The sequence below is a fragment of the Dromaius novaehollandiae genome, chromosome 3 (assembly GCF_036370855.1).
Source record: "Dromaius novaehollandiae isolate bDroNov1 chromosome 3, bDroNov1.hap1, whole genome shotgun sequence".
In the NCBI taxonomy this organism is placed as follows: Eukaryota; Metazoa; Chordata; class Aves; order Casuariiformes; family Dromaiidae; genus Dromaius; species Dromaius novaehollandiae.
This window is the reverse complement of record NC_088100.1, coordinates 92197401-92213657: the sequence shown is the minus strand read 5'-3', so window position 1 is coordinate 92213657 and position 16257 is coordinate 92197401. Positions and strand designations below refer to the sequence as shown.

Sequence of the window (16257 nt, the reverse complement as noted above, 5' to 3'; positions counted from 1 at the left end):
TTTGAAAATTCAGGTATATAATATCTGCTTTTCCACCTAAGAATTATAATATAATAGTGGTTAGCAGAAAGAATGGAGCATGGAATATAAAAAGACTCTCGGAAGCTTGGCAGGAAATAAATGAGAGGAAAAAAAAGTTTTCATAGAATGATCCCATTAAAAATATTTATTGTATTTACAACAACCCTGTCTTTTTTGTTTTAACAGTTATATGTACAATCGGAAAATTTTAAAATCTGCATTATTTTTGCACAGAAATTATACTATAGTAGTTTCATAATCTTTTACATATATTAAAAGCTGTACTTCAAAACAAAACACTTCAGAAAGTATATAATCAGAAAACATTATGACTAGCATAGGAGCAAAACTATAGCTGATCTAATGTACCACAAAGAAAACCTATGTAAAAAAACTGTTTCATAGCGATTCACTCTTCTTCCTCATTCAGCTCTTACAGGTACTATGTTAGCATAGGGACCTAAACAAACATTACTTTGAAAAACAACTAATTTTACATTCATCTATTTAATAAAAAGATTAGCTTTTTTCTTTTTCTTTTTTTTTTCTTTTAAATCTACTCGACTTTTTACCATCCTAAAAATGTTCCCATGGTCCTTGGATTAGTGTCTAATCTTTTTATATAACTACAAATGTCAGTGATGAAATCTAAGACTAAAATCAATGGGATTTTTGTTGAGATCCTATCTGCAAACTTGAACAAGAATATACTTTTGCAGATGCCTCTACTATGAAAAAAGGGTCTCAAACTGCAAGGTTTCGGTAGGAGAGCAAATGAGAACAACATTCTCTACTTTATTGCACCAAAGCTGAAGTCTAGCATTGTGCAAACCCTGCCCCTCTCCCCAATAAACTACTGTTGAAAGAAAGCACAAAAACAGAAGAGATCAAGTAACGGGGCAAACTGTGTTTAGTATTGGCAAAAAAAATACAATAAGAAAATAGCAATTTAAAATTTTCAAGGGTTATTTAGAAGTAACAGAATTTTTCTGGAGCGAGAGACAAATTAGCTATTGAAGTGGGATGAAACATGGCTAAGTGGAACACCTAATATTTAAACTGAAAACACCTAATATTTAAACTGAATAAACTTGACAGAATAGTGCTGCAATTCTTTTTGAACTACACTTACAAAACACTGTTAAAAGAAGAGCACTTTCAACACTAGTGCAATATGAAGAGATTACTGTAAAAATTTATGTTTTATTATTACATTGTAATTCATATAGTTAATAAAAACTAAAACATGAATGCAAGAGTGTTTAATACATGTTTTCAGGTGAAATCAAATTTTTAAGTGTCAATCTTATCCTGCATGTGGATGACTCAGAAGGGCATCAAATTTCAGCATTGTTTTAAATTTCTTGAAATAAGGAAAAAAAACAACAAAAAACACTGACAGAGCAAATTTGGTCTGTAAACAGTTTCATGATTAGCGTGATGGACAGGTTATTGCTGGGTACTTAACTCGGATATTAATTGCAAATACATTCAGTAAAAAGTCCAGATAAGTTACTTACTGAAGTAAAAGCCAGAAGTTCCTCTTCAGTTAATTTGTGTATTGGATTGTTCTTTTGGAAGTCTATACTGTAAAGGAAAAGAAAAATTGAACACAAAGCAACATTCATTTAATCTTCAGAACACTAGGTAGAACATGTTTCTCAAACTTGCAGAGATCTAAAGGATGTTCTGGAAAAGCGTTACAACTACAAACACGAGTACATACGTGCAGAAGCAGGCCTAGACCTAGGAGTGGTCATAGATAAAAAGGATTATTTCAAGAGATCAAGATATTCAGTTGTGCCTTTCCCAGCCCATTCTAAATTGAAATGTCATACTCAGTTTAAGCTTATAACAATTTTAGGTATCCTAAACAGTTTTAGGCCCACTCTCTGTTTTAACAGAAATGTGTTTTCAGTTAAGATTCTATGACTAACTGAAGACAGATGCTGCCAAAAAGCACTAACGCTCAAAAAGCGCTGAAGGGTAATCTCAAAGAAACACTCTCCTTCTAGTCACTGAAGGCACATGAACTCAGGGGTTCTCCTCTCACTAACTGGTATTACCACTAACTAGTGGTAGAGAAACAAAGAGGGAAGACCAAAATACACAGAGATGAAAATCAATTATTTTATTTGCAGTTGGACATGCTTATGGAGATGATCAAGAAACTGGGTTTACATTTCTACATGAGTGAATGTTTTCCTCAGACAACAACTCATCGACATTATCAAATATACTACAAGAAATATCTGCAAGTGGCACAAAGAGCAACAAGGGTACAATTCAAGCGCTCTGTGAAATCAGGAGGCCTAGTGAAAATAAATCCTAAATTATACTACACAGCAGAGATCATCATCAGAACTTCACAACTGTTATATAAATAGGCTTAAAAAAATCAACAAAATACTCCTTCAGCTTTGCAGCAGCCTTCATGTTATAGGCAAAAATTGCAAAGATAACAACACATTGTTATGATGGGTCACAGGTAGAAATTACATTCCCTGTTTTACAGTTACCATGTGTAGAACAAAACAGGGAATTACATTCCCTATTTTATATGTTATTTTTATGTTCCATACTTTACTCTGGGGAGAACACTACCCCAAGCTAACTTTACTCTTGCTACTTTATTAATTCTTCTTTGCATATACTGTGTAGTTACCTTTGCAGAAATACAGCCAATGACTTCATTAAAATATTGTTACTATGCACATGGACAAGATACAGAGTAGAGGCTGTTTGTTCAAATCTTGATTATCCTTGAAAGGTCGTGGTGAATGGGGAAGGATTCTGAGGACTCAAAGAAAGCAACTGTCACTCCTATCTTCAGAAGGAGCAAGGAGGAGGATCTGGGGAACTACAGATTGGTCAGCCTCACCTCGACCCCTGGGAAATGGTGAAGCAAATCCTCCAGGAAGCAATTTCCAAACATACGAAGGGCAAGAAGGTGACTGGGAGTAGTCAGCATGGATGATGGGACAGAATGCACCCTCAGTAAGTTTGCAGATGGTACAAAACTGGGAGGAGTGGCTGATACACCAGAGTGCTGTGCTGCCATTCAGAGGGACCTCAACAGGCTAGAGAAATGGGCACAGTGGGACCTCATGAAGTTTGACAATGGGAAGTGCTGAGTCCTGCACCTGGGGAGAATAACTCTTTGCACCAGTACAGACTAGAGAATAACTGGCTGGAGAGCAGCTTTGCAGAGAAGGACCTGGAGCTTCTGGTGGAAAACAAGTTGAACATGAACCAGCAACTGCCCTTGCGACAAAGGTGGTCACTGGCATCCTGGGCTGTATGAGGAAGAACATTGCCAGTTGGCTGAGAGAGGTGATCCTTCCCCTCCATGCAGCACTGGTGAGGCCACATCTGTAGTGCTGTATCCAGTTCTGGGTTCCCCAGTACAAGAGACGTGGACGTACTGGAGCAAGTCCAGCGAAGGGTCACAAAGACGATGAAGGGACTGGAGCATCTCTCATACGAGAAGCTGAGAGACCTGGAATTCTTCAGCCTGGAGAAGAGAAGGCTCTGGGAGGGATCTTATCAATGTATAGAAATACCTGATGAGAGGGAGTAAAGAGGACAAATCCAGACTCCTCTCAGTGGTGCCCAGTGACAGGACAAGATGCAATGGGCACAAACTGAAATATCAGAAATTCCATTTAAATATAGAACGTTTTTACTGCAAGCGTGCTAAATCACAAGAACAGGGTGCCCAGAGAGGTTGTGGAGTCTTCATCCATGGAGATATTCAAAGCTTGACTGGACATGGCCCTGAACAACTAGTTGACTCTGCTTCCAGAAGGGGGGGGGGATGGGGGTGGACTAGATGATCTCAAGAGGTCCCTTCCAACCTCAACAATTCTGTGATACTGGGCAATTATGTAGTGTTTCATTTAATAATACTTACAGTTTACATTTTTGAGCCTTTCGTTTTGTTAAAAAAAAGTCTATTTCTAGCTTTCAGTGTGAAATAAACAAACTTTTTTTATACTGTACTTAAAAATTTCTCTCCACATTGTGCATGTTACCTGGTATTGAAACACATTTATGCTGTGCCCAAGACACAATATAGGCTCTGAGGAGCAACTAAAAAATGTGGCTGTCTAAAGATTTTACACTAACTTCACACTTGATTATACTTAAATTATACATAAGCTGTGAGAGATGAAAGGAGATAGCACAGGGAAAATAGTTTGAGAAATGTGATTATCTGCAGTTTATTTAAAAAGTCACTGACTATCCCAAATGAGATAAGAGTCCACGCTTAATGGACAGAGAACTTCTCTCTGTCTTTGAGAGTGTATAGTCTAAAATGGTCAAGACAGAAAAGGTAACAAACATATTAAGGATCTTTTAGTAAATCCTATCCAGGTGTAGTGTGAATGTATTTTGAAACTTTCTTTTATTATTACTTTTTACTATTATCTCCCCCTTCGTTCATCTGCCAGCTGTGATAACGGCCAGAGTGCCTGATGTGTTCAGCATTAGGGTCCAGCAGAAAAGAAAGAGAACATCTGCCTCAGAGATTCTGTTAACATGTATCAGATACCATTAATAAACAGTGCCTATCTCCAAACATTGTTTCCTCTAAAGATATGATAAAATACTAAGACATAATAAAATATTAAGACTAAGAAGCACAGCACCAAAGACAAAAAATAAAATTGATATTATTCTAGCACTCTTATCTCTTTACCCTTGCATGCCCACACAAATAGAAGGAGAGCTATTACCTGTGTAGCAGAGAGCCAAGTCTCCTTGCTGATGCTCTGGCTCTCTTCCACATTCCACCCCTATGCTATAGGGGAACAGGGAGAAAACAGGGAAGGGGAATACTCTCTCTGGAGAGCACTGCTTCAACATTTCTAAAATGGCTGTTCTTCAGGAACCACTCATATTTAGCAAATTAGAGCAGTCTAGGAATGTGTGCAGATGGAACAATAAGGAAATTAAGGGACATGGTTGAAACAAGTTCCACTCTATAGATGCAAGTGCCATTTGTTCAAAGGCCTGCAGCCAAACACAGGTATGATGAGAGACAGACACACAGACAGACCAGAAGCCCCCTGCTGAGGTTCAATTTCCTATTTCTATTAAGAAATAAGATCCCTCTTCCTCTGCAATTTAGCAGATCTATCGTTTAATAGTTTAATTGATTGTGCAATAGTCTTGACACTTTATCAGACTTCTCCCAAAATTTCAAATAGCGGGACCCCATCAAAACAAACATAACTTTCAGTGTGAGCAGTGAATTTTCTAAATTTATTAAAAAAACAAAAAAGCTATCACAGAAAGTAACTGGCATGTGACAGCTGCCCTCTCTCAGTTTATTGATTAAAACAATAACATCTACAATTATTTTATATAAACTATATAATAAGGTAAATGGATACCAGGTTTAGTGCTAATGATTATTTGCAGTGACAGGAGGCAACAAAAAATGCTATGAACATTTTTAACAACTACTGAGACTTATGTGCAAGTGTGAACATCTGTGTGTATTTACATAGATAATAAATAGGTTGCTTAACACTGAACTGAAGTTATATAACCACAGTCTTTTTAAGTTTTAAGGCTTCATTAAAACTTTTTTTCCTTTAAGTAGTAATAATAATCCACTGATTAATCAACCAAATAATATCTTATCCACATCATGACACAGGCATCTACATGGCATTTTGGTAGGCGGGTGGACGTGATGAGGCATTACTGATCAGAATTTTTTGAGAGAGATTTGTGCGTTATTGTAGGGAAGAACAATATGACTGGAGCAGGTGAGGAAGAAAACATTGTATACAATGGAAGAAAGCTCAAGAGATCTTCCAACTCATCCACCTGCTATTTAGCAGAATTACCATAGCTATATAACTGCAGACAAACATTTGTCCAAACTATTCTTAACGTAAGCAGACATAACCTCCCACGATGGAGGTTCCACATGCTCTTCATAGGATTTTTGCTGATGTTTCATAAGTGCCATGATTGTGGCCACAGGGAAATACCAGCTATGTTTCTGGTGGAGTATTGATGAGAAAGGGCTTAGAAGAGCAGTGCAGACTTTGCCATGCCCTCTTATTCTTATGTTCAGTCAAGTGGAATGCTGTTAATAAAAAAAAGTTAACTATTATATAAAAAGATAACCACTCCTGATTTAACTTGTAAGGTTCTTAATTTTTGTGAATAGACCAGTTAAAAAAAAGTGTACTAGCTATTACAGTAAAGCATTCCCCAACCTCCCCTACCTTCTCCCAGAAGAATATGCTATTGATGCTTTTTGGAAAGTTTTGGAGAACACTGTTAGGAAACAATTCTGTCATATATATCACTTTTTTTTTTTTCTTTCTTCAGAATTTTTATCATGAAAACAACAAAGTAATAAAGAATTTTTCTGTCTCAGTTGCTCCTTTCCTTGTCTAATGTCAGCTGTCAGCATAAACGCTTATAATCAGCTTCATGAAAAACATGAGGTAGTCACTAAAGTCATTAAACATTAGTCATTAATAAAAGTATGACTTCAGATGAAAAATAGCAACAAATTTCTTTCCACTGTGAAAAGGTAGAAAGAAAATTCCAAATACTGTAACAAAACCACCACAACAGCCAGGCAACCAGAATGTCTGAGTGACATACCAGCAGATTTTGAAAAGCATAGGTAATCCAAGTGACAGTTACATTTTGACAAAATTGGAATTTTTTTCCCCTGCATCCTAAAAATACATTGATTCATGCAGAAAGTATTAATCCCTCTCCTACTTACTCCATATAAAGATTTCTGTCATCACTTTCTGAAACTTGTAGGTCCAGCTTTTAGCAGCTGGCAGCCAGTGATAAAGTAAGTCTCTACTTTGAATTTTTGTCACATCCATGTACAATGGTTTAAGATAATTAAGTACAGTAATGCAACCCTTGAAAGACGAAGGAAAAAAAATGAAATTAACGATGTCCCATACTGAATCAGATTGAATTTAAATTAATTTCTGTATTTAGAATAGGAACAGCAGTTTGGTTTTAAGCATTTATAATGACTATGCCAACTTTTGACAGAATACTTCATAAATATTTCTCTTTTATGCTCTCTATTCTGATTTCAAGGATAGGTAAAGTAGTTTACCCCAGCGCATACAGAATTTCAGAGGCTGCAGTTGAAGTTGAATGTAGGAGTTGCTTACTGTAGGATCTACAGTCAGACATCTTTTCATAACAGTATGAAGGAAAGTCACTAATAAATACATCATTTGGGTTTGTAAGGTATTTTCTGTCCGGTCTTGAATCCTATCTTAGGAAAACTAAGAAAAGCTAAAACAAACAAACAAAACAAACACCCAAAATCATGACACTTTGAAAACTTCAGAATAAATGTTTCAGTGAAAATAGAAAACCACAGAAATGGCAACAGAAAAATCCACCCCAGTTTCAAAAATTTAGTCCAATAAAAATGTGTTATCTCTTTTCTACCTACATTACTTAAAAGGATCATAAGGCTACACTAGTACTGTGACACAACCAATCTGCAGTTCAAAAAAAACCCTAAAGGCGTTTATGTAAATAAACTAGATAAAAATGTATAATATTAAACAACTATAGATGGAATTCAGAAACATGACCAAACTGATAAACAGACATATATCCCAAACAATTAGGAGGGGCGGCTCTAAAAGTTGAGGACCACATGCAGGATATAAAAACTAGTGGCAGATAAAGTGTCACAGGTAGCTGAATGAGATATAAGAGGGACAGGAATCAAACAGAAATAGAAGTGTTTTAGACAGGATAAGAGTAATAGAGTAAAATCTATTTTGCAGCAGAAAAGTATTTGCTAGTAAATCAGCAAAGCTAAATTTCCAGTCATTCAGAATTTATAGCCACTTATTTACTCCGATCAATCAGATCTACAATGGGAACATAATGGATAAGATATCTAGTTTAAGTAACTAGTTATATAGCTTAAGACTTAATTAGCTATACATTTTTTTAAATAGTGGAATTAATAGCAATCATTCCAAACTATCCTTTTCTGGATGATGTCTGAATACTTCTGTTTCAAGAACAGATTTGGAAAGTTTGCAAATATTGAAAAACCTTACGTTAGAAGCTATTAGAAATAAGAAAGCATGCTTTGAATAGCTGAAGTTGTATTCAAACGCACAATACAGCAAGAATCAAACTCTGTCAGATTAAATAAGATAATGATAATAAAAATGTAATAATTATAAAAATACAATAAGGTAGTTCAAAAGAAGTTTGAGGCGCAACTAGCCAGAGGAATCAAAACCAGTGCTAAATCCTTCTCCTAATACATCAGAAACAATCATTCTGACAGTCCAGAGGCCCAAATTATAACCTTGCTATAAAAGCCATTGCAGAGAAGCTATATGAATTTATTGCATTAGCATTTATTGTAGAAGAACATAGCAAAATTCCCACAAGAGACTCCTTCCAGGAAAGGGAGAGAATTGTAGGATTCCACGGAGAACCTCTCTGAAATTAAAGAGCTGTGAAAGAGGTAATGGTACAGATAGACAGACCGGATGCTAAGAAACGACCAGGACCAAATAATATTCACAGAAAAGTTTAAAGTGAATTTTGGGATGAAATAGCTGAGTTACTAACAGCAGTGTTATAACGCAGAGTAGCAACTCCTCTTTAAAACCTCCTCAGTGCCTGAAGATAAGAGGATGGCAAAAATGATGCCAGTCTTTAAAATTAATTATGGAGAATCCACATAATGACTGGCTTGTAAACATACCTATTGCAGTTAAGTATGTAGAAACTCTATAGTGAACAGAAGGACTGGACACACCTGGACAAATACAGCGGACACAGGGAGAATCAACTTGGCTTCTGTAAAAGCAATTCCTGCATTACAAACCTGTTGGGGGCTTTTGAAGGTTATACAAACATGAGGATATAGGTGAACTTGTTGATAAAAATTAACTTGGATTTTTGCAGGACTTCTGGGCAAGTCCCTCACAAGAGACTTTCAAAGAAACTAAGCATTCGTGAGATAAGAGGGAATGTCTCTGCAAAGGTAAATAATTGATTAAAAAATAGGAAATGGTATGAGGCAAATGGTCAGCCATCACAATGGAGAAGGTCACCAGTGGAATCCTGCATAGGTTTTGTGCTGTGACCTGTGTGCTGTAACATTCATAAACAAACTTGAAAAGGAGAATGTATAGTGAGTTGAGAAAACTTGCAAAAGATATGATACTCTCTGTGGAAGTAAGGATGTAAGCAGACTGTGAGAAACTAGAGCAGGACCTTACAGGATGAGGCGAAAAGGTAATAAAATGTAAAAAAAAGTGTATCATGTCAAGTAATGCACAATAGGAAGAACTTCACAAGAAATGATAGGGTCTTAGCTGATCATTTCTACTCAGGAGCAACTCCTCAGCATTGTAGCTGCATGAAAACATCAGCCCAGTGCTAGGCAGCAGTTCGAAAGGCAAAACAAAGTGTCAGGAATTAATTGGTTAAGGAATAGCGAATAAAATACTATAAAAAAGTATAAAAAGTAATATATAAAGCCTATATAAAATACCACATAAAGACTTTTTTTGCCCACCGATGAATAGTATGTGCTGTTCCAGGCCACTCCTTTCAAAAGTGGTAATTTGGAACTAGAAAAGGTTCAGAAAGATACAGCAAGAATGATCAAAGACATAAAAACTTCTATGAAGGGAATGGCTGAATAGGTTAGAACTAACCAAGGAAGGACATTGCAGTGGTTTTCAGAATTGTTAGAAAAATGAAGGCGGTGGATTGACAGCTCACTGTCTCTTCCAGTGGAAGAGCTAGAGGTCACTAAATAAAGCTACCAGGAACCAAAACTAACAGGAGATGATTTTTTTGAACAACAGAAAAAATGTACAGACAAGCAGATTTGCCAGAGGATGCTATAGATGCGAGATGTTTACATGGGTTCAAAGGAAGACTAGACAAATATTGGAAAGAGATCCACTGAGGGCTGCTGCATAAACAAAACAGGTTAGGCTCAGGAAATCACCATTTAGAGGCTGGGAGGGTACTGGAGAGAAGGGAGCAACACATGCTTTCCCTATTCTTATTTTCCCCGGGGCATCATCTTACAGCCTCTCTTTAAGACAGACTATTGAGTTAGATGGTTGAAGATAACAGCTGAGTTTTGGGTTGCTTGTGTCTCCTCACACATTACCTGTTTGCAAGTGAAGACTATACAAATTAAAGCTCCTCAGGTAACTACTTAACACTACACTTAACTAGCATGAGATAAGTAATGAAGAACAGATAGGTCAGACTTTCCACATATATATTTTAGTAAGTATTTGTTGCATTTCTATGCAGTTATACTGGCTGTGTTAATTTTGGGAATGAAAATGAGCCAAACCCAACAACCTGACCACTTTACAAGCATTTTCAAAGTTTTGCAAAGACTTTTCAAATGACTAATGTTTCTTATGTAAGTATTCTGAATAGCAAGACAGGAAGTTAATTCCCCAAGTGGAATCTCTTCACACAGCTATATGTACTTGTGCACAGCAATGTACTTCATAGAAATGACTTTAAAAAGCCATAAACTGACCATGGTGAGATCATTATAGTGTCTGGCACTGTAATTGGTTTGTTCCTTCAAAAAAATTTACACTTAGATGAGACGTTTGTAAACATAGGTCAGAGTGCCAACAAGTATTTAACAGTCCAACCCCCCTGCTCAAGCAGGGTCACCTAGAGCACTTTGCCCAGGACTGTGTCCAGACAGCTTTACTTTTGAATATCTCCAAGGAAGGAGACTCCACAACCTCTCTGGGCAACCTGTGCCAGTGTTCAACCACCCTCAGCATAAAGAAGTATTTCTCATGTTCAAATGTGAAACAGCCTGTGTTTCAGTTTTTGCCTGTTGCCTCTTGTCCTATTGCTGGGCGCCACTAAGAAGAGTCTGGCTCCATCCTCTTTACATCCTCCCTTCAGATATTCATACACATTGATAAGATCCCTCCTCAGCCTTCTCTTCTCCAGGCTGAAAAGTCCCAGCTCTCTCAGCCTATCCTCATTGAGAGATGCTCCAGCCCCTTAACCATCCCTCATAGCCCTTCTCTGGACTCACTCTGGTAGCTCCATGTCTCTCTCATACTGGGGAGCCCAGAAAGAGGATAACAAGCATAAGCGCTGGCCGTCCACAGTTAATTTTACATGATCTCTTCCACCTCAACAGCTTGGAAGAAAAAATACTTCCTAATTATTAGCAATAAATAGGAACTCACTGATGAGTACAGGTTTGTAATTGTGAAGTACTTCACCAGCCAACATGCTACTCAGGCAGCACTTAGCTCATATGAATCACCTGCTTATTACAAAAGGCAAATGAAATGAAACCATATGTTTCATTTCCTGTTCCTGGTACAGAAGCATTACATAAATGAAGGAAATAAAATCATCTTGCCTAGGGAAATAAAGGGAGAGAATGGAAAAATACAAAAACAGTTGTTTACCTGCTTTTGCCTTGTACTTCTGATACAAGCTATATAGCAAGACCTTGCTGTAAAGCACAAAGAAGGCAGCAATCACATGTATCAATTAGCACACGACCCACCTCACTTAACTTCAAAGACCTAAAATTTAGGCATTTAACCTCAGCTAACTGTCTAGGCTTCATTCACAGTCTACGGGAAAAGAAGGATATATGCGGGGAGTGATTCAATCCATTCTAAAGTATGTGCCTGAAGTGCAATGAATCACACTCTGCACATGCCCATTTCTGAACTGACCAGAGAGACAACCAGCTAAGATTAGGGTGGCTAAAGGTCTTCTCATCTCACTTACCTAAGTTTCCCATTATGTTTCCAGTGCCAATATGTGTACTGGGATTTTTATTTTAATTGCTCAATTGATCTCATTCATATACAGCAATTCTGATAAAAAAATCCTTTAGTCCTAATGCCATTTAGTGTTTATGCAGCTGTTTCAAATATACTTCGACAGCTTATTTTGTAAACTGTGTAATATGTTATTATACAACTTATTATTGTATAATAAAAGTTAGGCTTCCAGTCACTTTACTTATCAGCTGCTGTGTCTATTCCAAGTGTGACATAATTTTGGCTACTTCTAAGTGATGAGAGAAACTCACTCTCCTCTCAGTTTCTCAGCATTTTGGCATCTATACTATATTAACACATTGTCTAAATCATACACTGGCCCATTCTTGTTTACTATCTGTTATGGTTATTTATCAGGACTTGAATATCTTTTTTCATCAGCCTCTGAAAGTTTGGTTCAAGGCTTTATATAATTTTTGACTAGTCTTAACAGCTTGACTGTAAAAAAAAAAAAAAAAAAAAACTATAAAACATCATGACTACTTATTTTCATATAAAATAACAGAGAAAAGTCCTAACCAGATGATGCTTCTGCACTCCTAGCAATTTCTTTTAAGACTTCCTTTATGCTGCAATACTGTTGCAATGAGACGATCTGAAGAGACCTCTAGAGGCTTTCTTCCAGATAGACACTACAAAGTCTGGATATGACAGAATAATTAACCTCTGTGTTAACTAGGCAGACTTTTTTATTATTATTTTTCACACTCCGTTTTATTTCATTATTGTAAGAGGCAAATATTCTTTTCCTTTAGATTTAATTCCTCAGACTGTAGAGTATTTGGAAGAGAAGGGATTTGAAGAGAAGTGTGTGAGCCAAACACTTGAAAGGAAATTGTGTTCTTCCATACTGTGGTAAGACTAGGCTCAAGGTGAGCTGGAAAGTGAGATAGGAACAGCAGCAAAAGGTGAAAGGTAAGAAAAGAAAAAATTCAGTAGCCAGCTGTGCCTTGAGGCAGATGAGACCATAGATGGGCATCTTACTAAGCAAGCTTCAACTAGGAGATTAAGGTAATTAAAACAATAGCTCGGTACATCTAAAACAGGTTTGAGATAAGAGACAGATAGAAACAACAGATGCCACAGAGAATTGGCTGGGTACAATTTACATTGCTACATTGTTATATAAATGAATTGTTGATAAAAGAGTTGTTCTTTCCTCACATCTATGTAACTGAAGTTTGGGAAAAGAGAAACAAAAACACCATCAACACATCATTAATCATTGTAACCTGTTTGAAAGGAAACTTTTCACAGCAGGAAACATTATGTGTACTTCAGCATAGCATCTCATGTGATTTAAATGTTTTTCAGTAACTGTAATATTTTCAATCTATTCTGCTACCTGTAACATTTCTACATACATTCCTGAGACTGAGTTAACATTATTCAGCTACAAAAATTGCATAAGAAAAAATTTGCCAGGTCAGTCTCTAAAACTTTATGTAAATAAAGAAAAACAGCCACTTCTGACAATGGTAATTCAACAACAGATAGCATTAAAGTGGTGTTGGACTTAAAACAAAGCCTAGTTAGAACTGTTTTGGAAACGCAAAGGAAATCTAAAGCCTACTTAACTCATGAAACATTTATTTTACAGGTTCTAAAATGCAAAGGAGAAGCAAGAAATTTGCTATAGCCAAGGTTTAAGAATTTAGTCAGAAGGGCTGTAGCCGAAATCTCCATACAAGAACATTTTTCAAAGCTGAGATTCTAGTAACATTTCTGGAACATGGCTGAATATCAAATCTTGGCTTCCCCATGACTGAAATTGTTTCAGTTGCTTAATATTATCCCACCCACTGAATAGCATTTACAACTCCTATGGGGAAGCAACATTGAAAATATTTTTTGTTTTGTTTTTTCCTTTCTTAAATGAGCTTCTTGCCTTGAGTCTTGCTTAACTTACATGCCACTGGATGTACGTACACACACACAGCCAGCAGTCAAGATGGTTTCTAGCCACTATTCACAGCATGACAGTGGTGGTTTCAAAGTGACACTCTGTGGTCAGGAAACCTACTGTGCAGCCAGCAAGCGTCAAATTCAAGTTCCACCCTTTGACAAAATACTAAGACTAATATGCAAGTTGAAATTTTCTTGGGGAGGGTGGAAGGAAGAGGGATTAGATAATCCGAATATAACACAATACTGCTTTTAAAAATAAAGTATATATGAAAATGCTTGTCAGGAAGGGGAGGGTGAGAGATTTTGGGACAGGGTGAAAGAGTAGAAATGACTGAGCCAAGAATGAATGTCAACCACTCTGCTCACTCCCCTCCTTCATCCCCAAACTGCATCTAGATGTGGCCTTGAAAACAATTCAAATTTAAGCCTTTGGAAATACGACATATTCTACCCATGAATTTTGACTGCAGTGGGTAGGCTGAATGGTTAAATGGCATAGCTGAAGCCAGAGACATTCAGCTTTAACTATATAACTAAGAAAGTGTCTAGACCTTCAAAAAATTGCAGTCTGCAAAACAGGCGCATGAAAGGAAACAGCTTTCTCTCCACTAGTGACTACCCTTGCACAAGGAAGGGAGAAAGAGCTGAAAGTTTTGGCAAGTGGGGTTAGGGGAGAGAGATTTTATAACTGCACCACAAAACAGGCAAAAACCCCCGCACAACAAAAGAATTACTGCCAAATTTTGTTGTTAGCTTATGTCCCCGAAATCTCTCACTGACCCTTTCATTAACTACACACTTAAACGTGTCAGAGTATAACTGCTACTGTTGTCACCATATTACGGAGGTAGATCTAATAGCATCCATGTGCCTTCGCACATGGTCTGGGACTCAGGAGCTAGAAATCTCTTCTTTTTCTGCTCCTGTCCACCTTCTGGCTTGGGCAAGAAATTTCAGAGGTTTTTTCCATCATTTTGCAACTTACAGATCAGAAAAGTGCTTTGAGAATTATGAACGATGGATACTCTATTAGAAGTAACTATTCTTACTTCACCACAGTCACACTCCTGAAGCAATCACACAGTAAAATTTTAAGTGTAATTGGCTAAAAGACCACTAAGTTGTAGAAAAAAATATTTTTCTATTAGAAAACTAGGCTATTAGTTGGAAACTGGCTTATTATCCTCAAAGCTCCGACTCCTTTTTGCTGTTTTGCGCCCTTTCCAAAACCCACATAGCATAAAACTCTTGAAAACCAGGAAAAGAAAACTTAGGTGTAAAACCAGAGGAACTTTGTGCTACAGCTTTAGCTAGCAACAGCCAATGTGAATATCTACAGTAGTCCAGTTGCATTCAGTAGTGGTGGTAGGGTTTTTCTTGAGAAAAATGAGGTTGAACCTTATACGAGGCTGACACTGCAGGTTCTGACTTTAATCAAATGTCATCATCATATGGTAACTAAATGCCATATGACATTTGAAAGATGATTAAACTGAGGCACACAGGACAAAAAGCTTTACCAGGATAAGTGAATGATATATCAATTAATGAAGCATTGCTGAAAATCTGATATGGACATTAATTCTTCACTCTGAGATAACTGAAAATTCAATCCATGTATGATGCAAATTTCTTAGCTTAATGGTCAGCCAGACTATACAATAGGGAAGGAAAGAAGAAAAAGCTCAGCTTGTCACTGTGTTATTTCATTATTGGAAAGATTCAACTAATTTTCTAATAACTATGAATTAACTTACCAAATTCCAAGGATTACAGCAAGCTCTTCTGCACACAAATCAGGTATCTGGTACTGATCAGCGTCTGCTAATTTTATCTCATTTAGCACTGTATCATCATTTAAATCATAGTTCTGTTGGAGGGGGAAAAATATATTTTAAAATAGAATAGCAAAAATGACAAAAATAGTTGCAAAGAAATTTGATGCCTTTAAAAACATGAAAAAAATACACAGACTTGTTTGAAAAAGGATTACATAAACGTATCACAAAATTACCAAGTTAAAAGTAATTTTTCATAATCTTCAATGTTTCAGCAGAAGAAACTACTTTTGCTACAAGGAGAAGGTTATCATGCAGAATGCCTAATAGGAATGGCACTCAGAGCAACTTTAAGGTTACCAGAATACTCATATTTTCTTAATTAAGGGCTAAGGGTTTTTTCTTTTTTAATTTTTTTTATGATAGCATTATCAATAATCTCTCCTCTATTATACATATGTTTTGACTTGTCTGTATAACATTAAATGCTTTCCTAATAGGCAGGTTTTCAGGCTAGTGTTCATAGACCTCTGGGAATCTATAGATTTCTTTTAGAGCATCCACAAAGCACAACTAAAAAAAAGCACGCCCATTGCCAGAACAGTTAAATCCCTTATACCAGGAACTGCTCCTCTTCTCTTGTTGTTTTTAAAGAATTTCTGCAAATTAAAGAAATGCAAACAAATAAC

The 16257-nt window shown here is 36.7% G+C and overlaps 1 protein-coding gene across 3 annotated transcripts in view; it reads right to left on the bottom strand.

Moving 5' to 3' along the window:
* Window positions 1–16257, bottom strand: part of TTC27 (tetratricopeptide repeat domain 27) — a 140075-nt gene that overhangs the window by 89225 nt on the left and 34593 nt on the right. For all 3 annotated transcript variants that reach the window (XM_064509468.1, XM_026122989.2, XM_026122990.2), the window contains exons 8-9: window positions 15548–15660; window positions 1542–1608 (exon numbers count right to left, since the gene is read on the bottom strand). In XM_064509468.1, the coding sequence (XP_064365538.1) occupies window positions 1542–1608; window positions 15548–15660 (180 nt within the window). The remainder of the gene's footprint in view (window positions 1–1541; window positions 1609–15547; window positions 15661–16257) is intronic.